The sequence below is a fragment of the Bombina bombina genome, chromosome 1, assembly GCF_027579735.1.
Source record: "Bombina bombina isolate aBomBom1 chromosome 1, aBomBom1.pri, whole genome shotgun sequence".
Lineage (NCBI taxonomy): Eukaryota > Metazoa > Chordata > Amphibia > Anura > Bombinatoridae > Bombina > Bombina bombina.
This window is the reverse complement of record NC_069499.1, coordinates 1,411,968,909-1,411,994,209: the sequence shown is the minus strand read 5'-3', so window position 1 is coordinate 1,411,994,209 and position 25,301 is coordinate 1,411,968,909. Positions and strand designations below refer to the sequence as shown.

The window sequence follows — 25,301 nt, the reverse complement described above, 5'->3', positions numbered from 1 at the left end:
TGGGCAAATCTCTACTTCAAAACAATGAGCACAGTCTGTCACATACCATATGTATTTGCTCATTAACCCCCAAAGTCTGTCACGGTTCAATAGAAGTAAAGTATTTTGGGTCTATTCTATCTGAAATCACGCCCCCGGAACACACACAGAGTCCAAGTGTAAAAAAAAATAAGCAATAAGGTAAAAATTAGAATCTCACATCACAGATCAGACCTGCATGTCCCTCAGATTCTGACTATAAGATAGGGACAGTTTATCTTTGATCAGACTTGCTTGTCATCTAAAATGGAGAAGGTCCCCCTCCCCACCAGCATCTAGATCAGAAACAATTGCTTGTCATACTTGACTAGCTGATCTTGAGTTGTTCCACTTCAGATTTCACATTGTTCCACTCACAGACATTCACATTGTTGTTTCCTCAAATCAAACCATGAACTTACCTACATATTTGACATGCTTTTCCAACACTTGATGATGTCCAGATCTAGTTTCTAGATAGAACATTCCTTATGGAATCTGATGCAAATACCCAACTAGTGGAGTGCAACTTTAATTTAATTTTAACACTATCATATCCCTTTAAATCTAAAAGCTGTGTAAACATAGTCAGCAGAAGAAATTACACTCCCAGTGGGAGGTAGGAGATATAAGCAATAAAATATTACTTTTCAATTATTTTCTCTAAGGGCCTGATGATCTAAACCTCGCAATTTCAGGCGTGGTTTTTCTTGCCGACCATCGCAGGTGTTGGAATTGTGGAATGTGTTGGCTGGTGGAATTATCATAAAAAGGGGCAGTCTCTGTGAGTGGCGAGATGTCTCCCATTGAAAGTAATGGAGCTTGCTTGAAAGGGAAAGCGTACCGTGGAGCAAAGTGAGCAGGGGGAGTACTTTAAAAAGTAAATCCTGCAGCCAATATAAGTCACATAACGCTGATTTCTGTGTATAGCATCTTACAATCATGTATATATTTTCGTATGCATGTGTTTTTCTATTAGAGTTATAAGTATTTTGAGTGTTTTGAAAAAAGCTCGCCACCTTTTAGTTTGCGAGAAAAAAACTGAGATTTGTAGTGTGAAAATCTACAGAACTAAGCTGGGAATAGAGAGACAATTTGATATACGCCAATGGAACGGCCATTTTACGAAAATACAGCAATTACGCTCTGTATTTTTTACTTATAAGTACGGATTTCTAAGTGATTTTTGCACATCCAGAGTACTTACATTACGTTAAACGCTGAGCATATTTAATACGATTTATTCCTGAGTAATTAACATACAAATGTTAGATTTTTAATAAAATACAATATTTGGTGAACAATTTTGTTACAATTTCTGATGCACTTTAACAAAACAATTTTCCCCCAAGCATATTTTGCTGTGAATTGTTCAATTATTCATGCTGTAAGATTTTTAAAAAAACAAATTTTATAGCCTGTTATAGCAAATTTGATAGCCTGATGAAACGGCTCTGTGTAGCCAAGAAACACGTTTCTTTTTAAAAACATTTTAATAAACTTGTTTTTACATATCCTGCTGGAGTTTGTTCTCCCCTTTATCCACTATTCTATTTCCTTCACCACTACCGAGGAATCGGAGGAATTTCCTGGCATCTGTGGTGTACTATCTATCCCCAGCTGAGAGTGCAGAGACCCGTAGATTTCGAAAGGAAGGTGTGTTACCAATTTGGGTCCTGATTGGCTGTCGGTAGCGTGTCCCTGACCTTCGATAGGGTATTGCCTTGGTTGGTCTTCCGGGCGACGCTGAAGTCCCGGTCTGCTTGTGAAGGCACAATCCAGTGCCGCCCGGCTTGTGAGTAATAACCTATATCACTTTGCCATCAAATTTGTTTGTAGCGATATCACCCTATTTGGCGCCTTCTTTCCTTCGCTACAGATACCACTTAAATTTTATTGTGCACTTTTGTAATTATGCATCTCCACCCCATATGAAATGCAATAGATAATATATTAGCAAGACACCCTGTTTTCAGGATAAAAAGTGGCTTTAGATAATTCCACCAGGGAAATAGAAAGACTAGCGAGCATTCTTTAAAAATCTCGCCAGCCCACATACCTTTAGAGCATCGGGTCCTTTGCATTGGGCTTTGGAATAAAGACAGAGATAAAATAAAGAAGCATTTGTGTATACAGAAAGGAAAGATGATTTCCCTGCAAGCTTAACTCATTTAAATGGGTTGTGATTTCAAAGAACAAATCCAGCTATTTCATATACAAACATATTTCTCTCACAAGTCATTGGAAACAAATTAAGAGAAAAATTATTTTACAGTAAACTGTCCCTTTAAGACCTGAAAAGATTTTAACATGTAATTAAAGTGATGGTAAACTCTCCCCTTTTTAAAATCAGATCTGGAATATAAGCGCTATTTTAGATGAAGTTTAATTCATTAGCTGTAATGAAGATGCAGTATATCATGCTTTTTAATATAGATATGAAATTCAAATACTACATGCTCCTCCGCCCACTTGTTGTCCAATCAATTCTCTCCCCATCTGGCACTTTTGTTGTAGCTAGAGCATTGATTGGAGAGTAATTCAATCATTTAGCTGACAGGAAAATTGACTTTTGAAGTGGGTGGTGTAACGTGGGGTATTTGAATTTCATATCTATATTAATAACTAAGTTATAGCGCATCTTCATTGCACATGATGAATAAAACCCCATCTAAAATAGCGCTTACATTCCAGATCTGATTTTAAAAAGGGGAGAGTTTACCATCACTTTAAAGTTTCTAACCTAACATGCTCCCCTGCTGTTCCTTAAGCAGAGCCTGGGATTAATATATATGTCACTAATGATTAGCCTTGTCCTTCTCAGGAGTTGCTATGGCTTGCAATTGGGAACACCCGTATAAAAAATAAAATAACATTTCCTAACACAATAGAGCATTTTATACTAGAATGCCCCTTTAAAAAAATGTGCCTGCGAGCTATAAAACAAGCCTCCACTAGGGGGCAGCCATAATGAGAAACAGCAACAGTATTATATTCTTTAGGGACAGTAAACACTGCAAAAATGTTATACTTGTAGTGAAACAACTTGCAATTTATTTATTGTGCCCCCCTTACTGTAATTTAATTCTGAAAGAGTTTCCCAATGATTTAAAAGTGCATGCCAGGCTTCACAAGTGTAACCCTGCCACATAGCTGTCCCTAACTGGCTTCAGGCGGGATAATCTACTAAGAAATTGAAAAATAATAAAAATGATGCTTAAAAAAACCACAGTGACTAGCTGTGTATACTTCAGTAACAGGTCCTGATTGGCTCCTCCAAATAAGTGAGTGGCAGGTGGATTTTGCCTTTTGAAAAAATAAGGTGTTAATGCATTTTAAAAAATTCACACTCGCCTAGTATGTTAAAGTGATAGGAAACCCAAACATTGTCTTTCATGATTCAGATAGAACATACAATTTTAAACAACTTTCCAATGTACTTCTATTATCAAATTTTCTTTATTTGTTTGGATATCCTTTGTTAAAAAGCAGGAAGATAAGCTCAGGAGGGTGCACATGTCTTCAGTACTATATGGCAGCAATTTTGCAACAATGTTATAAAATAGTAAAAGCACTAGATGGCAGCACTATTTCCTGTCATGTAGTGCTCCAGACACGTGCATGCCACCTATCTAGATATCTCTTAAACAAAGAATAACACGAGAACAAAGCAAATTTAAAAATAGAAGTAAATTAGAAAAGTTTTTAAATAATCTGATTTATAAAAGAAAAATATTAGGTTTCGTGTTGCTTTAATTTATTGCAAGACAGCAAAAATTTTGTAAATACAAAGCATTTATCGTCCCTTTAACATAACAGATGCAAGACAGCAGCCCTTTACATGGTCTTGGTAATCAATTCTCACTTTTACTATTGTATTTAAACTCAATACATAATATTTTACTGGGTTTAAAAATTAGAGTAAAAAAAAAGACATAATTATACTCCAAGGGTAAACTGAGAAATCTGAGATCTGATTTAGACACGTTGTCCCAAAGACCATTTGAAAGGTTGTGCTGGGACACCGGAGTATGGTCTAATATAATGTGATAGTCTCCAGACTGAACGGTACCATTTTTTTTCTAATCAGCTTAAATGTCATGAAATGCATCTAGACTGTACATTTGCCAAAAAACCTGATGTAGTTTTATTGGAATGTGCTGCAATATATTTTGTATTTAGCAGATCCCAGTGATGTATGCACATTTTTTGTCCCAGCCCTATATAACTTGCAGTATCATAACTAAATGTAGCCACCAATCAGCAAGGGCTACACAGGGTGCTAAACCAAAAATGGTCCAGGTCTTAAGCTTAGATTTCTGCTTTTCAAATAAAGATACTAAGAGAATGAAGAAAATTTGATAATAGGAGTAAATAAGAAAGTTGCTTAAAATTACATGCTTTATCTGAATCATGAAAGACAAAATTTGGGTTTTGTATCCCTTCATGTGCATAATCTCAAAGTATTATGGATAAGGGGGAAAAAATTCCAGGGATTCTATTCTCATGGTTATGATGCTAATGTTTGTCTGTAGAACTCTGATCCTTGATTGGGATTTAATACATAAAACAGTAGCCAAAGTGTTATACTTGACAATTGTCCCAATTATCCCGGGACAGTCTGGGTTTTTGGCCTCCTGTACTGTTCCAATTATAAAATAATATATATAAATTGGTAAACAGGCATTTGTGAATCTTTTGTAGTCTACATATATAAATATGAATAATACAATATGTAATGTTTTATCCATGCAGTGTGCAATTTACAGTTTTTGCAGAAAGGCAGAGTAGGCGGAGCTATACAATCCATGAGTGGGTGTGGCCAGTACTCCCATAACTTGCTTTCTTTATTGCTTTCTTTATTGTATTCTAAGTCATTTTTTTCACATGTTGCTGATTCTACAATAGAATGCTTATTCCTCTGAAGAGCAAATTAAAAATGATCTTTATAGAAACAAATTCTTATATTTCAAATAAAACAAAATTCTTAAAATCAGAACTCCTTTAGCAAGGTAAGTGGTGCAACTTCAATATACTTGCAGACACTGAAGCATATCCATTGAACAAGAAGACATGAGGGGATGGGGAGAATAAGGTCATGTGGTCGGAAAAGTGTGGGCACACTGAAAAGCATTGCTGCAGAACGACCCCAGGCCTTAGGTTGAACAAGAAAAGTATACATATAGAAATACAAACAATAAGAGATCCTAAAAAAGCAATTCTGGGACTGTTAAGTATGAGATAGGGTTGGTAAGATACTGTATTGATCAATTAAAGGGACATTCCAGTCAAAATTGGAATCTACATGGATGCATTTCAGTTTTAAATAGAAGCATTTTTGTAAGATGTATGTATTAGCAAAAATGCTACTAATAAAAGCTAGCCGAAACGCGTACAACCTGATCACATCAGCAGATCATTGTGACTACTGAGAAGGAAACCACACACTGCGCACTGCTGAGAAGAAGACTGCCCACTAAGCACTTCATTGGAGCATTGCAAACCGGAGACGCATCCGGGAACCTAACCACTACACCAACGGACTGCTGGAACTTGCAAAAAAGAAAAAAAAATGGTATACGGAGGCTACATATAGAGCACTCCACCAGGGTTACCGAAGACTGATCAAGCACATCAACAGCTCATCAGTATTACAGTGCACTGTAATTTTGGAAACATAAAGACAGCGAGGACAGTAGGATTTCATCTACACCAGCAAGAATTTAGGTAATTTGGGCCGGAAGGTTGAAGATTCCCGTAAGTTGATTATTATACATGGAACTTTACCACAAACATCAACGCTATATAATAGTCATCCATATTTGCAACATCTATCAATACCAGCCCAGTTACTACATAAACTGTATTCAAGCCATATCTGCTACTTCACCAGACTGCACTATAAGCAAGAATCATTAACGATAATAAAATTGGGACAAAGATCTTAGTATATATAAAGTAATATATCTCTACAGAGATAATTAGCCTTAAGGATTCAATTTCAATTTCATTCCCACCGACTATTATTGTGGACCAGGAATTGCACTTATTGGTTTTATTATTTTATAAGACATCTTTTGTATACAAATTTATTAACTGCATAGTTTGTGTATAATTTTAAAATATTTAATAATTCACAAAGTTTAACTAGACACCGGTGTCCACTAACAATTTTTATCGGGTATTAACCCATTTGTATATTAATAAATACATTTTGCTTTTATAGAGTCAACTACTGTCAATCTTATTATTATAATATATGTAAGAAGATAATAAAGTGATATGGATATTTGTCAAACTATGTATCAATATTAACTCAATAGTTAAGGAGTACATATGTTTAATTAGGACTCAAGAAATCAGCAAATAATTTTGCGCCACCTTCTTTTTACATTTAATAAAAGCTATAGCTGTTTCAAAGGTGTATTTAAGTATGCACCATGCACCAGCATTTAAACACTTGCTCGGAGACCCTAAGGAGATTATGTCATCTGGTAATGACTCAACTAGTTGTGTGCTGACATGATACAAGCCCCACTGGCACTCTGAGCTGCTGTAGTATTTAAAATGCTGGTGCTTTGAGAATATCCAGCTATGCTTCACATGCACGTGCAGAGAAAAATGTTAACACTAAAACAGGGATAACTTTTACTAGAGGCATTTTTGCCAATATATGTATATTGCAAATATTGTTCTATTCAAAGATGACTGGAATGTCCCTATACCATCTGCAAGACTCAGATTAAAGGGATTAAACAGATAGTTAAAATCAGCTCCAGAGCAGCAATTAACTACTGGAAGCTAGCTTAACACATCTGGTGAGCCAATGACAAGAAGCATATGTGTGTAGCCACCAATCACCAGCTAGCGTGTCCAGTAATACGTTGCTGATCCTATCTAGCCTATCAAGGTAGTTTTCTTCAAAAGAACCCGAGAGAACAAAAGAAAATTTGATATCAGAGGTTTATTATTTATTGCATGTGTTTTTTAAATTATGAATGTTTAATTATGACTTTGATGTCACTTTAAACAAACTACTCTCGAAGTTTAACACATTCCAAAACAATAATAACTCTCTTTTGATCACAGTATTATGTTTATGCATCTTTTATAAAATGTATAAATCAGACATGAAAAAATATCCGTTATTCTAGACCATACAGTGGTATGCACTAAGGGCTAGATTACAAGTGGAGCGGTATTTTGCTTTTTGTGCTCATCGGATTGCGCTGGTATTATGAGTTGAAAATTAAAAGTTATCTCTCTCGCGCTAACCCGACGAGTGCAAACATCTTACTTCTAGCGCAATTAGACTGTCGTGCGAACAATAACCTTTCCCCCATAGAAGTCAATGGAGGAAAAAACTAACACCCCGAATCACACACAAACACAATTGCATATTTTCATATGCACGTACCCATCACATATTATAATATGCACAAGTCTGACACGAAAATATGAATATTGCATAAATATGATTTTACATGTTTTCTTCTAATTAATGGCAAAGGGCTTCAATGCACTATATATATGTGTATATATGCATACATATGTATTTATGTGTTTATAGGTGTATATATGTCTGTTAATACATATATACACATATAAATACATATGTACACAATCCACATATATAGATAGATAGATAGATAGATAGATAGATAGATAGATAGACAGATAGATAGGATAGATAGACATATCCATCTTTAGAGATGTATATGTATGAATCTCAATGTTAAAACTTCTCCTGCTTTTTTTCTCTAAAACCTGAGATCTCATATCTTTAAGTCCTTATAACTTTAGTGTGCAGTTTTTTTTTTTACTTTTATTAGATGGTATTATTATGAGTAACTGTACTTTGTAATGTATTTTTTATGTGTTTTGTGATACTTTTTTGACTCGAGTAACAGTTAGCCACAGTTCTGAAATGGCGTAATGATTCTAGTGTAAATCGCGATTGCGCTCAGCTTGTAATATGAGCACAATTTAACCTGCACGCAAACTATCGCAAAAACCCTTGCGCAAATGCTTGCGCACCACTTGTAATATAGCACAAAATCTTACAACTCAAGTTCTATAGATATCTGCAGCTTTAAAAGTGCCCCTCATAATCAGAGCTGGTAACATATAGACAAACCAAAAAAATTGATGGACAGAAGACCTGGGACCATCATTAACTATGTTCATATGTAGTAAATGGCATTTATATGTTTTATAGACAAAGTATCTTGTGCTGATGTGCACATGCAGTAATTCTTTTTCTTTTTTTTTACCATAAGCATATTACAAACTTTCTTCTATTCAGCTTCACTGCTGTTCATTTGATATTTTACATTATTTCCCTTTGAATATGGGAGGGATAACTCATATCAGATTTCTGCATGATGAAAAGAAAATATTTCCAGAACTCTAACTTGTTAAAACAATGTTCAGAAATTAAATGAGCAGGTCATATTTTAAGTCATTCCAACAATTTGAGTAAAATAAAATAAATAAAAAAATATATAAATATCTATCAGTATTGTCTTTAATCTTTTTACTTTCAGGATATGCAATGCTGTTTTTTTGCTAGTGAAGGGGTTAAGATCATCAGCTTGTAAACTACAGCAAACAGGAAGAATTCCTTGGAAAGTGTCAGATTTGCTTCATACTGTAAATTGTCATCAATTCCTTTTTCTTTTTTTTTTATTTTGGAGGTGGGGTGGGGAGCTGGTTCTAAGATAAAGCCACAGGTGGGATTGAAAAAAGGTTTTGTCTTTTGGCTCCTCCCCAGGGAGGCAGGGGGGATATTGCAGTGGGAGGTTTGCAGCTTTGCTCAGGCATAGAGGGGAGAGTATATATAAGGAGAGCCCTGGAGCTTTATTATGTATATGTTAAACCTGCACTGCCAGGAGAGAAGGATATCATACATATACATATAGGGTGAACAGCTTAGACCACAGTGTCTTTTGCTTGACTGATACCACCAGAATTTACTGTTTAAGCTGCAAGAGTTAAAAGAGTCAAATTGTGCACCAGACTCCTTAACAAAGCAACTGTCCTAGGATCCCATCTATATATTTTTTTTTCTTTCATTCTTTTTTTTTTTGTGGTTCTCCGATTCTACTCCAAACATGCCCAACTGGTCAGGAAATTGGAAGATGAAGCAGTCAGAGAATTTTGAAGAAATGCTGAAAGCTTTGGGTAAGTCCACTTAACTGGACATCTGTGCAGTGGCTAGTGTTAACGGGTACAGACATCCCTTATAGAAATGGGAACCTTTTTCTCCTGTCTATTCATATGCCCAAGGAGGTACTATATACATCTCACCTCCGCCCACACAAAACCCCAAAGATATACACCTCACCTCCTGCCCACACACACACCAAAGATATATACCTCTCACCTCCTGCCCACAAAAGATCAAGAATATGTTGTACAATCAAATATATTTTGACTAATCACCTAGTAGATATTTTAGCTTTTTTCCACTTGAATTAACTATATATATATACACTAATAATGCTAATATCTCTTAATACACAGACATTAAGGCAGGCACATACATAGATCTGATCTGAATAAATGTGCAGTCATCAGAACAATTCCATATGGCAATACTATGTGTATTCCTCCCACCCTATGCTGTAACAGAGACATAACATACTTACTAGGTTATTCATTTATCGCTTCTTCCAAAAAAACCAGACACCAGAATGTTTATATCTCAGCTCCTAGGACATAGCTGTTAGGGTTTGTATCTCTTCATAAAGAAATATCAGGTTATAGTTATCTAAGTATTTAGATGTTAAGATGTGTACTGCTCCTCATACACAGATATCAACTATGTGCTAATACACACATTAGATAAGCACTTAAAACATTCTCCAACAGAAAATATATTACCTACCTTTATACAAATGTTTTCACAATACACAAGACAATGCCATCACTTAATACACAAACATTAAGCCATTTCATTTCCTTATATGCATAGACACTAGAACACATACTTGTCACCTCCTCTTAATAAAGCAACATGAGGACACAAGCCTATAATTTCTTCATACTGTACAGACAGCAACATATGTATTTCCTTGTACATGCCAGGAAATATAAACACCTCCTCCTAATACTCAGAGACACAGATTACTCACTTTCTGCTAATGCCCAGATGCCAGGACACATTTCACTCCCCTTCTAATAGAGACCCTTAGCTCTCTCCTATTTCACAAATATAAAGGCACCTACCCACTCCTCATCCTAATAGACACACCGTTTTCTCTCACTTTCTTATGATACTCAGATGTCAGGACACTTACCTCTCTCTCATCCATTTACAAAAATGCTTGGAATTAATACAGCATCAAATATCAGGTCATGTGCATATTATCTTCTACTGGCTTGTTCTAATACACAAAACATAACTCTCACTTTATCCTAATACACAGAAAAAAGGGCAAGTGCAGAATTGCAGTGACATAATTACCTTCCTATCAAATCTCCATCCAACTTATCTGGAAAACTGACTTATGTGCAGGGTGTGTACAATGTTAGCAGTTCATCCTCACTTAATTAATACATTCCAAATAGCCACTGGCAATCTCATTGTATCTGAATATAATAAACCCTTTCATTCTCATGTATTTCATCTCTCCTGCTGGGAAATATGTTACTGTTACACAATGAATGACGGATTTGGAATAGATGATAGAGAAGGGGAACAATACTACATTTCTGATGAGATAAAGAAAAATGAGCCATTGTCTTGTAATCAAATCATACTATATATAGTTTTATAAAGTTGATTTATCCATTCTGTAAAAGATGTAAATAATTACAGTAAAATGTAACTAGTAATACTAACTTATAAACAAAAGGGAAATTAACAGATTGAAAAACAAAACAAACACAAAATATAATAAAACTACCATAAACTAAGCTTATGAAGCCTTGTAGACATGGATGTTTTTTAATTTGAAGAGTAGAAATGTATGAGCCTAAAGGTAGATTCTTTAATGAGAAAAGATAGACAGACTGAGAAATAGAACAATAGAACGTTAGATAGATAGATCAGACAGAAAGATAAGACAAAGAAGACAGTTAGATAGATTAGATAAGATAGATAGATGATACTTAGATATGTCTTAGATAGATTAGATAGCCTGATAGATAAGATGGATAGAATGATAGATAAGATATATAGCTGATACTAGATATGTAATAGATATATTAGATATACATATAGATAACTAGATAAGAGATATACTGATAAATAAGATAGATCGTTGATACTAGATATGTAATAGATAGATACATTAGATAGACAGATAGATAACTAGATAAGACAGATAGACTGATAGATAAGACAGATAGCTTATACTAGATATGTAATAGATAGGCAGAATAAATAGACAGATAGATAACTAGATAAGACAGATAGACTGCTAGATAAGACAGATAGCTGATACTAGATATGTAATAGATAGGCAGAATAAATAGACAGATAGATAACTAGATAAGACTAATAGATTAGACAGATAGAATGATAGATAGATAGATAGATAGATAGATAGATAGATAAGATAGATAGCTGATACTAGATATGTGATAGATAGATTAGATAGACAGGCAGCTACATACATAGATATATAAATAAGACAGATAGAATGATAGATAAGATAGATAGCATGATAGATAGATAAGATGGATAGATAATACAGATAGACAGATCAGTAGATGGATAGATAAGATAGATAGCTGATACCAGATATGTAATAGATAAATAGATTAGATAGATAGACAGCTAGATATATAAATAAGACAGAATGATAGATAGATAAGACAGAAAGATAGATAAGATAGAATGATAGATAGAAAAGACTAATAAGACAGATGGGTAGATAGATAGACAGATAGATAGATGGATAAATAGATATAGATAGATCAGACAAATAAGACAGATACATAGATCTAATAGATAGAGAGCAAAAGAAAGCGAGAGAGCAAATATAACAAACATTTAAACCCCCTCTTTACTTTTCATTGTTGTGCTGGTTATTCCCGATTTGAAGTAACATAGTTCCAAAGTAACTAGCAATAAAAAATCATTTCCATCTGTTGTAGGTTGTTACTTGCATAATTATTAGACCTGTGGTCATATAGAACTATGGATATGGTGTAATGTTACTTAAAATGCTGTATAATAGCACATTGCAATGTGTGGCCACAGCTGGTTTTGTTGCACTCAGTGTAATATTTTTTTCTTCTCACTGCCCTGTATTGTTTGCTGTTTACCCTGACAAATGTTCTTGCTGGTGACATCAGTAAAGGGGTTAAATACGCCCTTGCACAGCCTATTATATATCAGTAACTATGCACTGCGTAACAAAAGAATGGCATGCAAAATAAATGCTTAAAATCGTTTAATCATGTTGTCGCATTGGTTTGCAATTTACCTAATATCCCTTATACCTTTTCAGTAGCTTTATTTTATCTCCTTTGTGTAGCCAGTAAGGGACATATACACATGAACTCTTGTGCTGATCAAGCAGTCACTGTGTAGTGTGTTGCAGGGTAGAGTTTCATCATCCTGTAGAATGCACTAATCTAAAAAAAAAAGTGGTATTTCAAAAGATATTTTAGTTTTTTTTTTTGTTTTGTTTTTAATTTTCTTGTATTGAATAAACCAATATTTTGTTATAATTGCAGAGGCACAACCCTCTCTACCAGTAATACAGTGGAAGTTATCTTTACCAGCCAGTGGGGATTAGAAGAAGAAAACTATAGTGTAACATTTGTTCCAATTTCAACAGCTTTCACCTAATATTTTTCATGCAAAAGTATTATTTGACATGTTTAAATGCTGTTTTTTCATATATGAGTAAAGCTTAAAGTATATTATAAATCTCTTTGTTACAAGCAGAATTACATTTTGAGCTCTGTAGTTTAAAAGAAACTACACATTTTTGTTCATCCTAAAGGTACATTGCATTTTCTTTACTCTTCATCCAAAAGGGATTATTTCAAAACACATTATAAATCCTATCAACCAATGAACATTTATATATTAACATCTGTTTTGCACAAACACGTATTTCCTCCTAGTTTAAAATTTAACATTTAATGTTTTTTATGTAAAAATAATTTATGCTGTGAATTTAGCCTAGAGAACACCATAAATCTATCTAGTGGGTTATCTGTTTCCCATCCCATACTACTTCGCTGTCTCTCCCCATTTACAACACACAGTTTAACTTTACTAACAGCCATTGTATACAGCCAATTTAGTAAAGAATAAAGAAGAGTGAGAGCTTTAGTGAACTGGTTCCCATCTTTCCCGCATTTTGCAGGATGATTTTGGGAGCACTATGCCAGTGCCACTGCCCATCATTCCTCTATTGAAGCCCCCAGACTCAAGAAGTGAAACTAGAGACCTAACCTTACCCATAATCGACCCATCATGCATGAGGATTACCAGCCACGCCCCCACACACTGCAATGACTCCACTCCCATTCGACATTGACCTTCCATTATGCCACCTCACTGTGCTTCTGGGTCATCTGACCCATCCTTGGCCACTGAATCTATGCCCCAGCAGTTTCCCAGTCTTGGGATCTAAGTTTGGAAAAGCTTATGATCATGAAAGTATTTTAGTGAATTAGTCCACAGAGTGTTTTTCTTCTTTATTATTGGTATATTGCTGTACTTTTCTGTGTATTTATAAGTTTGGGTTTCTTATCTTGCAAAAGATTTTTTTTACATGTAAAAGTATTTTAAATTAAAGTGACATTAGTAATGCATACATTATATGCAGTCATTTATTATTAATTCTTATTTAATTATGAATGTGTTAATACATGCAATGTTAGCACTTCTGATCCTGCAAGGCCATGTGTTTAACCCCACTAAGTGAAATACATGGATAAAGTTTTGCGCATTATCTTAATACATGCAATGTTAGCACTTCTGACCCTGCAAGGTTACGTGTTTTACCCCACAAAGTTAAATACATGGATAAAGTTCCGCTCAGTAACTGCAGACAACATAAAACCCCTTTTGCAATGTTAAACATTGCAACATTGCAAGTGCTAATTGCAGGCAGACCGGTTAATTACTTGCGAACCTTTCTACCTGTACGGATAGTACATTTTGACCATTGGGTAAACAGCTTACTGTTTATTATACTAATAAATATGAATTTGTATTTGTGCTTATTGATGGTGCACATTTAAGCCCTTATGTATTATGTATACAAGACATTAAATGAACATACAACTAAAAAATAAATAAATAATTAGTTATATAGAGCATATGATTTTTAAACAACTTTCCAATTTACTTCTATTAACAAATTTGCTTCCCTCTTTTAGTATCCTTTGTTGAAGGAGCAGCAATGCACTATTGGGAGCTAGCTGAACATCTGGGGATGACAAGAGGCATTTATGTGCAACCACCAAACAGCAGCTAGCGCCTGAGCCTACCTAGTTATTCTTTTCAGCTAAAGATACTAAGAGAACAAATCAAATTAGAAAATAGAAGTAAATTGTTTAAAAATCACATGCTCTGAATCATGAAATAAACATTTTGGGTTTCATGTCCCTTTGCAGGCAATAAATAAATGGCTCAGAAATGGTAAATGATGTAGAGAAATTATGAATAATTATCTTCTAGTTTATATTGGTAGATATACATTTTAAAGGGACATGAAGCACGTATAAATTGTAATATAAAATGTTTAATTGTGTCTAGTAAAACAATGTTGCAGTATACTATTATTATTTATTTATTTACCCACCCATTTTGGTCATTTAAAAAAAAAAGTACACACTACAATCATCATAAAACCCATCCCTGCTACATATATGTCCCTAACTGAACATTTTGCTTACAAAATGACAGTATCATTCATTGTTTACTTAAGTAACTAAATATCATCATTATTATTTGTCAAAAAAAAAAGGTTATTTGTAAATATGCAGCATAATCAGAAAAGTAAGGAGCCAGAAATTAAATTCTAGGAGCCGTGGTTACCTGGCTTCCGGAATTTGTTTCACTTTCTGGTGCATGTGATCAGCTGCCAGTGGCTGCAGGCGACGTGCACGAGCATTTCCTCGCATGCACAGAGAGCTGGCAACGTCACCAACAACTCTAGAAGCACAGCCATATCTGCAGTGAGTTGTGTACACATTTAAGAATTGTGGCTCATACTGTGATGGCTTTTAAAAGAAACATTTTTGCAAACCCAAGTATATTGCAAAAAGGCTTCTAAATAGTGCAATTCAAATATCTTTAATCAGTAAAGCTACAGTCTAGATAATGTACGTTGAATCATTAGGTTGGGCAGGATAGGGTTAATGCAATAAATCCCCTCAACATTTGCAGAGGCCACACAGAACAGGTGCTGGAGCATCGAGTTCCTAGCCAGTGGTTCCCTAGACATAGCAAAGGGCAGGCGCTGGCAGAATTCTGGCCCAGGCCCAGCAGTGTTTGCCAGCTGGATTCAGAACTGCTTCAGCACTATGAATGACATTGACTCCCCCTACAGAGAGCAAAATAGTGATTTCTCACCAAGGCCTCTGGTAACATGAACATTAATGTAATATAATTGTTTTGCAAAAGACGCAGCATGAAAACAGACACATCTAAGGTACTTTATCAACATTCACCAGCTGAGAAAAATAACACCAGTTCTGCCAAAAAAATACCCTGCTGTTTTCAATTAAGGTTTTGTTTTACAATCTACATGCAATTGTTGTTTTTTTTTTGTGGTTTTGCTGCAGGAAAATTTAATTACAATAAAGTATTTCTTGGCAAGAGAGCTTATTATCTAATCACTCTTACCTGATACATCGTTCTAACCCCATTTTATATATGGCATAGCAACATTTGTTATGATATCAATTATCTTGTAGTCTTAATCACTAACTATTCATATTAATTGATTTGGAACTCAAACTTTTTCTGTTTCAAAAGAAAATAATTTTTGGGATAACCATATCTTTTTTTTTATACATACTCAGTCTTAGGGGCTGTGCTTACATAATTATGGGGTTAATTTATGGTGGTATATGGATGTGGGTGTGGGGAGCCAGGATAGGTTGGGTATGTGGAGTTACAACTGACTAGGCCAAGGTCTGGGTTGCCCTATTTATGTAAGATCTTTCTATTTCTACTTCGCTGTACAACTTGATGCGCTATTCAAGTGAATAGTTACAGATAGGGTTGTCAACATGTAGAACAAAAATACAGGCCATTTAGGGACACATCACAAATGCAATCTGGTTGGCATCATTATTCCCAGTGCACTGTGCTATACCCAGGCACCAGTCCCCACTCATTATTTTACACAGCCAATCAGAGTTAAAGTTGCTTGAGCTAATACATTATATGAGCATAAGGGTACTGAGGCCTAAGCATTACGGCTGCATATAATTTCAGTAACATTTGCTTATCTCGTCCTCCAAAGTAAGGAGAAAGTGACAGCATATTCCTATACAGTTGAACAGCTTGAGCAATGCTGTCGCTGAGAGGATGGCTTTTAAGGTTCAAAAAGTTACCTTTGAATAGAAATATTTAGCAACAAATGCTAATGTATATACTTTTTTAACAATGGGTTTAGCTGTAGCATTAGAAAATGGTCATGTTTGTCTTATGGAATGTATACTATAAAAGTACACTTTCTTATATAAATTTTAGTAGTTTTATATACATTAAAGAACCAGTGCATACAGTAGATTTACATAATGAACACATGCATGATAAAAAGACAATGCAAAAGTCTGAAAAAATGAGTAGTAGATTTTTTTTCTGACAAATTTCAATTATGTCTATTTCCACTCCTCCTGTGTCATGTGACAGCCATCAGCCAATCACAAATGTACATACGTATATTTAGTGGATTCTTGAACATGCTCAGTAGGAGCTTGTGACTAAAAAGTGTAAATCTAAATATACTCTGCATTTTGTTAATGGAAGTAAATGGAAAGTTGTTTAACATTGCATGCTGTGTCTGAATCATGAAAGTTTCATTTTGACTTGATTGTCTCTTTAAGGGTGGAGGTGGAAATGTGGCAGTTGGCTAGATACGCTGACCATCCAAGGGGACTTAATTAAATCCTTGTGTCATTATATAGAGGTAATTCACTAAGGTAGCTCTCTTAATCTTAATGAATTTGCTTAGTGAATGTGACAATGTAGGAAATACAAAATGTCTCCTCACTGCTTTTTCCATAACAGGTCATTAAACAGAATTCACTAAAAGCTTTCACCAAATTCTCCAGTATTTCCAATTTGCATAGAATAACATAGGAGTTAAAGTGAAGAAACATTGGAAGATTGCCTTGTATGTTTAATAATATATAGTGAAAATGGGAGAGTGTGAAAAGATTGTAAGAAATAGACAATAAAGACGGGAAGAGACAGTGGATGAGAACTAAGGAAGGCAGCTAATGGCTGGCAACTTACTGGCTGTAGGATAATCATATTAAACAGTTTCATTGAACAGATACATATAAGATCAGGGTGGCCGAATGATTACATCTACCACCTCCAAGCCTTGACTTTGGTCCATTTTATTACATAGATAAATGATTGGTTTATAACTGCAGCTAGGACCCCTATCCCCACCAGGCCACTCTTGTTAGGTTCAGCCACAGTTTAACCCCACTAACTGAGCTGTTATCTGCATCAAACAAAACCTGTGACCCATCAACCTCTCTTTATGACAACTGGACTGTATACACCAATTCACAAGCAGAAAACAGCCCTTGAAGTTTTTAGTGCTTCTTCTATTGTTCCCAGCCTGGTGTAAATCTTATAAGATTTTACAGTTTTATGGTTTATCACCCTATTGGTAAACACCATACTGGTAGATCAAAGGCCAGCAGGCCTTGTTGGGAGTTTAGTGTTTTATTATTTATGTACCAAATCTCCTGGGGGTGGGGTTTAACACCTTAGCTGCTGTAACAGAACTTTATCTCAGATTCTACATAAATCTATAGAAACAGAAATGTCCAACATAGATTCAATGAACTCCATGGTTTAGCGATTGTATTCAGGCATAAGAAATGAAGGGTTAAATAAAGGGTCTTGAGTTAGGCTAGCTTGGTTTACACAGTGTTTATAAACATCATTAGCACAATGTTTCTCTTTATTAGTCAATAACTTGATATACTAAAATATGCTTGTAGTTTGGAATTATACAATTGGTTGCCCTTTAAATGCTATTTAAAGGGCCATTAAACACAAAATATTTTTTTTTTCTTTCTTGATTCAGATAGAGAATACTATTTTAAACAACTTTCTAATTTACTTTTATTATCTAATTTGCTGCAATCTTTAGATATCCTTTGTTAAAGAAATAGCAATGCACATTAGTGAGCCAATCACATGAGGCATCTATGTGCAGCCACCAATCAGAAGCTACTGAGCCTACCTAGATATGCTTTTCAGGAAAGAATATAAAGAGATTGAAGCAGATTAGACAATAGAAGTAAATTAGAAAGTTGTTTAAAATGGTATTCTCTATCTGAATCATGAAAGAAAAAATCTGGGTTTAATGTCCCTTTAAATGTTCTTTGGAGCTTCCTGCAATAGCATTTGGAATTTACATAGATAAACATGGGATTAACTGGGATTTTTTTCAAATGTCTTTCTGTCCTATTGGGGAATTATATTATTTATTGTTGTATAAACTTTGGGAGGAACAACAGTGATATATTTGCCAGCGTTCCTGTAATTGCCAACAAAGCCCTCCAGCTTTTTTTTGATGATGTTGTTCATCTCTGTCACAGACATGAACTCATTTTCTGCCTAAAGGATATCATACGCCTGCACTGACCACGTGTTTTCTTGGAGATCACCAAGCTCACAAGGCACAGCACAATGTCTTTTCTATTCTTTACTGATCACATTTCCAAGGCTTAATTAGGGTCAGCCTACTGAGAGCTGCTCTTTGTTTTTAAATGTTATTTAAAGAGACATTCTAATTAAAAAATGACATGCAGTAATTTGTAAGAGCATGTCATTTTTATGTCACTGACCCTAGCTAACTGTGGGAGATATTTTAGCTAGTTGCAGAAATAGTTCTTGTGCAGGCTTCCTCTTGCTATTTTTAAAGGGACAGTATACCCTTAATGTGTTTCCCATAACTTTTTTTACAAGCTGCAGAGTATAAAATGTATGAGAATTTGCTTTTTAAGGTTTATTTGTGTATATGAAATAACTGATTTAGTTTTTTGAAGCCACAACTTAATAAAATGGGTTTAGCTTGTAGGTATAATCAGATCTCATTACTTTATCACATTGTGTACATATACACGCTTCTTTATTTTATATCTGTCTGTACACCAAAGACCAATACTTGGAGAGAACAATGGAAAATCTTCTATACCCCAGTGGGATGGTAATTTTTTTCTGCTGGCTGTGTTTACACAGCTTATCTATAACTTGGACCTAAGACCAGACACTTTCAGAATAGGTGGGGATACCACAGGCTAAATTGACTATTTCAAATGCCAATATAAGGGTAAAGGAAATACTTGTAAACAATTTAATACATTCCAGCAGGTAAAGTGGATAATTGGGAACACATTAAAAGGGAAAACATTTTTTACTAAACTGTCCCTTTAAGAAGCAGCATTTGTAAGGTAGCAGAATTGTATCATCCCGCCTGGGATGATTGACATGCCCTACTCTTGTGTAATTGGTAGGAATCATAAATTCAAGTAGCGGGTACCGTATCACTGCACACAAGCATAGGCAAACAATTTCCCTGCATGGGAACCTTGCTGCCCACATGTTCATAAACTTGAGCTTGTGTGTTTAGTTAGCCTTGGCAAAGTGTTCCTTTTCAGCTTCTCAGCAGAACACGGCCAGTAATTGTTGGCTATGTGCAGCTGCCACTCCTGATTATCCCATCCACCATGTTCTGCTCAGGAGCTGTATTGCTTGCAGCACCCAAATTGAATTATACTGACCTGTTTGCCCTCTTTTGGGGGGTTAAACACACAGTTGATGCAACAATTACCTGCTCTAACCAATTAGAGCATGTAATTGTTTTCATTAGAATGTCCCTTTAATGCAAATTTTATTGCTGCAATTTGTATTCCATTTTTTTCCCATTGTGGGAAGAATGTGCTTGGTAAGTTTTATATGCCATAAGTATATAGCATAGTATATATCAGCACTGCATTGCATAAGTCCTGAGTACAATTTTTTTTTTAAAGCATTTAAAGTTGTCATGTGTCATTACAAAATGGTACAGTCCCATTAATAGATGCCAGCAATGCCTTTATCTTTCCTTAAGTGAGTATCACATTATCTGATTTATTAACGTCTAGTTCTGGTAACAGTTATTACATTTTTGGCAAAAATGCCACTGTCAAGCAGTCCTCCTGAAACTGCACCTGGTGTAGAGTGATATTTAGTTCATCACGTTCTCTAAACACTTTCAGGGAATCCTCGGTGGCCTGGAAAACTGCAGTCAAGCGGAAATCAGGTGTGATGAGGTCTACAGGAACCCAGCATAGTCAGTGGGATTAAATTTCCCCAATCCAGGTTGAAAGATCATATGACAAATGGTGATGACCCATAGTGTCTTGGGGAAGCACATCTGCTCTCTGTCTTGTCTAGTAAGCTAAGTCTTCTGATGCGTTCTGTGACCTACTGCAAGTCACTTGACCTGCACGTTTCAATGTGACCTCCAACATTAACAATTCTTTAAATTACATATATGTAATTAATCAACAGGAGCAAAAATTAGAGAGTTCTTGAATATACAGTGTATGTATATATATATAATTCCAAAATCCACACTTATTTTGAAATCCAAATGTTTTAATTAATATTTTTAAAAAATTAAGATGATCAAAAATTTCTATTTTTCCTTGCCTGTAAGTCAGTCTCTTCTGTGTGTATGTTTTTTATTCTAAAATGTAGATAATAGTCTATATTTATTTAAAACTATTAGCTGTCTGATAACAGTACTATACTATCTTTCTGAGGGTACTATGTATACAAAAGTATTAAAAATAACATAAAACTACCTTTTAGGTTGTATGTATAAGATATTGATGTTTACACTTGGTCCCATCCCCTATCCAAGCTATCCCATTTTACAGATGTAAATATACAAATATTCCAAAATCCTAACTATTTTGAAATCCAAATCTTTTTAAAGGGACAGTCTACTCCAAAAATGTTATTGTTTAAAAAGATAGATAATCCCTTTATTACCCATTCCCCAGTTTTGCATAACCAACACATATTAATATACATTTTACCTCTGTGAGTGCAGTCCCCCTCTGTGTTTTGTATAGGTCTAGGGTGATTACCTAAGTCTGTGCACCCTTGACGTGTTTGATTGAGAGCTTGAATTGTATTGCTGTATTAGGGACCCTGGTTTTGAGAGAGACCTTGACGTAGTACCTGGGTTTGTTCCATTTGGCCAGATGCGTTAACTAACTCTTAAATGTTTGCTTTTAATCTTAGCTGAGTGTTTGCGAGTGAGTGCTAGACTTCCTCTGTGTTTTATATATTTTGGATATTTAAATCGGCCTCATTCATTACATTTTTTTCTTTCAATTTAATGTCCTGGTTAATGATTGGTTTTGAGGTGACTGAATTTGTTTTATCATTTCAAAATGTATTTAAATAATTTTTTTTAGGTGTTAACGTCATGTTGCGGAAGATCGCAGTGGCTGCTGCTTCTAAACCGGCAGTGGAGATAAAGCAAGATGGGGAATGCTTCTACATCAAAACCTCCACGACAGTTCGAACCACTGAGATTCATTTCAAAGTTGGGGAAGAATTTGAAGAGCAGACTGTAGATGGCCGTCCTTGCAAGGTGAGGATCTAGATACTCCATCCTAAGCCAATTATGCTTCTTTTGTTCATAATGAGGCCTAAAATATAAGCTATTTTTTTTTTGGGGGGGGGGGTTGTATATTTTGGTGAAACATAACAAACAATAGAAATTGCTGTCTGCTGAGGAATCTGAGGCAGTTCTACTATCTAACACTACTTGATAAGGGTTTATGAAAAAAAAGTAGTTTTGTAGGATAAAACTTAAGTGATGGTAAAGTCCCCCCTTTTTAAAAACAGGTCTGGAATGTAATATTTTAGATGGAGTTTAATTCATCAGTTGTAATGAAGATGTGCTATAACTTACTCTGTAATGTAGACATGACATTTAAATTCCCTGTATTCCGTCACCCACTTCAAAAGTTTATTTTTCTGTGAGCTAATGGTTTGAATTGTTCTCCAATCAGCACTATCCCCATATGGCACTTTTAAATGTAGCTAGAGCGCTGATTAGAGAACAATTCAAACCTTTAGTTCACATTGTGGGGTATTTGAATTTCATATCTACATTAAAAAGTAAGTTATGTTGCATCTTCATTACAACTGATGAATTAAACTATCTAAAATATCACTTACATTTTGGATCTGATTTTAAAAAGGGGAGACTTTACCATCACTTTAAAGGGATACTAAACCCAGTTCAGATAGAGCATGCAATTTTATGCAACTTTATAATTTACTCCTATTATGATTTTTCTTCTTCGTTCTCTTGCTATCTTTATTTGAAAAGCAAGAATGTGAGCTTAGGAGTCGGCCCATTTTTGGTTCAGCACATGGGTTGCGCTTGCTGATTGGGGCTTAGATTCCTGCTTTTTCAAATAAAGATAGCAAGAGAACAAAGAAAAATTCATAATAGGAGTAAATTAGAAAGTACTTAAAATTGAACGTGCTATCTGAATCGTGAAAGAAAAAAAAGACAATGCAATAATACTTCGGGGTAGATTTACCAAGCAGAGGATGCTGCTATCTACCCCAATAATTTCTGGCTCGCCGGAAATGTAAGTTACTGAGGTGGCGGACAGCAATCAGCACGATCGGGTTGATTGACACCCCCTGCTTATGTGCAGGGGGCGGCATTGCACAAGCATTTCACTAGAAATGCTCGTGCAATGATAAATGCTGATAGCGTATGCTGTCGACATTTATCGATGTCCGCCTGCACATTGATAAATCTACCCCTTTCTCTAAATTTCAAATAAGCAGTAGATTTTTGTTTCTGACAAATTTATTTTTTCTCCTATTATCCGGCCTATATATCATGTGACATACATCAGCCAATCACAAACTAGTATACGTATACCCTGTGAGCTTGTGCACATGCTCAGTAGGATCTTGATCCCCAGAAAGCGTGAATATAAAAACACTGCAAAATGTAAGTAAATTGGAAAGTGTCTTAAAACTGCACGCTCTATCTGAATCATAAAAGTTTATGTTGACTTGAGTGTCCCTTTAAGGAGCAATCAAATCCATGCAGTACAAAAGATTCTTTTATAATAAGCTTGGAAACTAAATACTTTTTATGGTTCTTTTGTGGATCATTGTCCCTGGTTCTAGTAAAAAGTTTCTCTTCAAACAATGATGACTGTAAACATTTTTTAATATATTTACAATTTGCTGCCATTGATGCGCTACTTACCCCTTTCACTGCACTTTGGTTGTGTGCCGTGTATGACGGCATCAGAATGAGGCTCCCATTGGAACCTATTAAAGTGTGCTCTCATGAGCGCAATGGTTCCCGAGCTCGTGTTCACATTGCTGTCAACTTGTAATACCAGCTCACATTAGCATGCGCTGGATCAGTGGAGCGCAAATATCTCTTTTAGCGCTCCACTTGTAAATTGGCCCATATTGTTTTGCATCAGAGGTTTTGCACACAGTATGCTGACTATGCTTGGTGTTTGTTATAGTCTAAGAAAGTGTCTAGTGGTTATTTATGCAGTTTACACAATAAAGAACAGAATAAACATAATGCTAATAAAGACGAGCGTAGCAAGTAAATATAATGGTTATGACCATAATAAAACAAATGACTTCACATCATACTATCATACATATATATATGGAATATATGGAAAACAGTTAAATGCTGACTTCTTACGAGCTATTCTACTATTTAAAGGGACATTGTAATGGAAAATGTAGAGCATTTGTTAGAGCATGTCATTTTTTTCGCTACTGATCCTGCAAAGGGCTTAAACACCTTGGTAAAGTCCTGCTTTGGAGCAGCAAGCATTGCAGCTCCCAAACTGAACAGAGCTGGTGATTGGAGGGGTCGTGCTACTGCTGCTGATGATTGGTTCACCGGCTGTCTTCTGACCAGTGAAAGAAGTTCTCTGTGGCTCCCAAGCATGATTTTATCTATGCATTTAACCCATTTGTGGGGGGTAAATACATGAAGTTCCAGGATGATAAGTAAAAAAAAAAAAGACATGATCTTAATGATTTAGTGCCTGTTATTCCACTACAATGTCCCTTTAATAGTAAGTTAGGAGAAATAATTGTGCCTTTCTGTACTCTCATGCTGCACAACAGGCATCGTCCTGGACCCTTTGCACATGATACATTAATGCCCTCAATGTGTTCATCACAGGAAATATACCTGATCCTACCTATAGAAACACATAACTAATAAGCCTTTTCATTGTGCACAAAATACACAATCTAGCCTCTTTATTTAAACATGCGGTGACAAATACTCAATACAATAGAACTCCATAATTAACCAGTGCATAATAAAAATACAATGCAATAGGTCCTACTCTGAATTTAAAACAAGCAGTAGATTTTTTTCTGTCAAATTTATTTTTTCTCCCATTTTCCAGCCCCCTGTATCATGTGACATACATCAGCCAATCACAGACTAATATACATATACCTTGTGAGCTTGTGCACATGCTCAGTAGGATCTTGTTCCTCAGAAAGTGCGAATATAAAAAGACCTCTCTACATTGTACACACATACTACAGAACATAACCACAGTTTCTTTTTATACCAATATTCCTTATTTCCCATGCCATCATATATACAGTTCCTTTGAATAAGAAAAAAAGTAATTTCTCATTTGAAAGTAACAGAAACTGTGAAACTAGACGCTTGAATTTTCACGCCTCTTATGCCGTATCTGATTCAGCTTCATAAAAAGGACTCTGAGAATATTTATTGAGTGCCCAGTTTAGCAGGGCGGAAATTACACTTCTTGGAGGCTGCTCTCCTAAGCAGTTTGTGGTTGGGTAAAGTGAGGTTATGTTGAATTACTGCCATAAGGAAATCCCACACCATCACATGGGCTCTGCCCATACTTAGCTGTATTAACAAGTAATTCAATTGACTCTGGTTTACAGTTGACTTATTATGACAGTGATGTGTAGATAGTGATATCATACACTTTTTAGGGGCACCACCCTGCAGGTAATTTACTGACATGGTCATCATTCAGGT

General features: G+C 35.3%; 1 protein-coding gene across 1 annotated transcript in view; it reads left to right on the top strand.

Annotated features, from left to right (window-relative positions):
* The first annotated feature begins 8,860 nt into the window (after positions 1–8,860).
* CRABP2 (cellular retinoic acid binding protein 2) overlaps positions 8,861–25,301 on the top strand; it is a 28,068-nt gene continuing 11,627 nt past the window's right edge. Inside the window, exons 1-2 of the mRNA XM_053705271.1 lie at positions 8,861–9,201; positions 21,667–21,845. Coding sequence (XP_053561246.1) covers positions 9,132–9,201; positions 21,667–21,845 — 249 coding nt within the window. The 5' untranslated portion in view covers positions 8,861–9,131. The remainder of the gene's footprint in view (positions 9,202–21,666; positions 21,846–25,301) is intronic.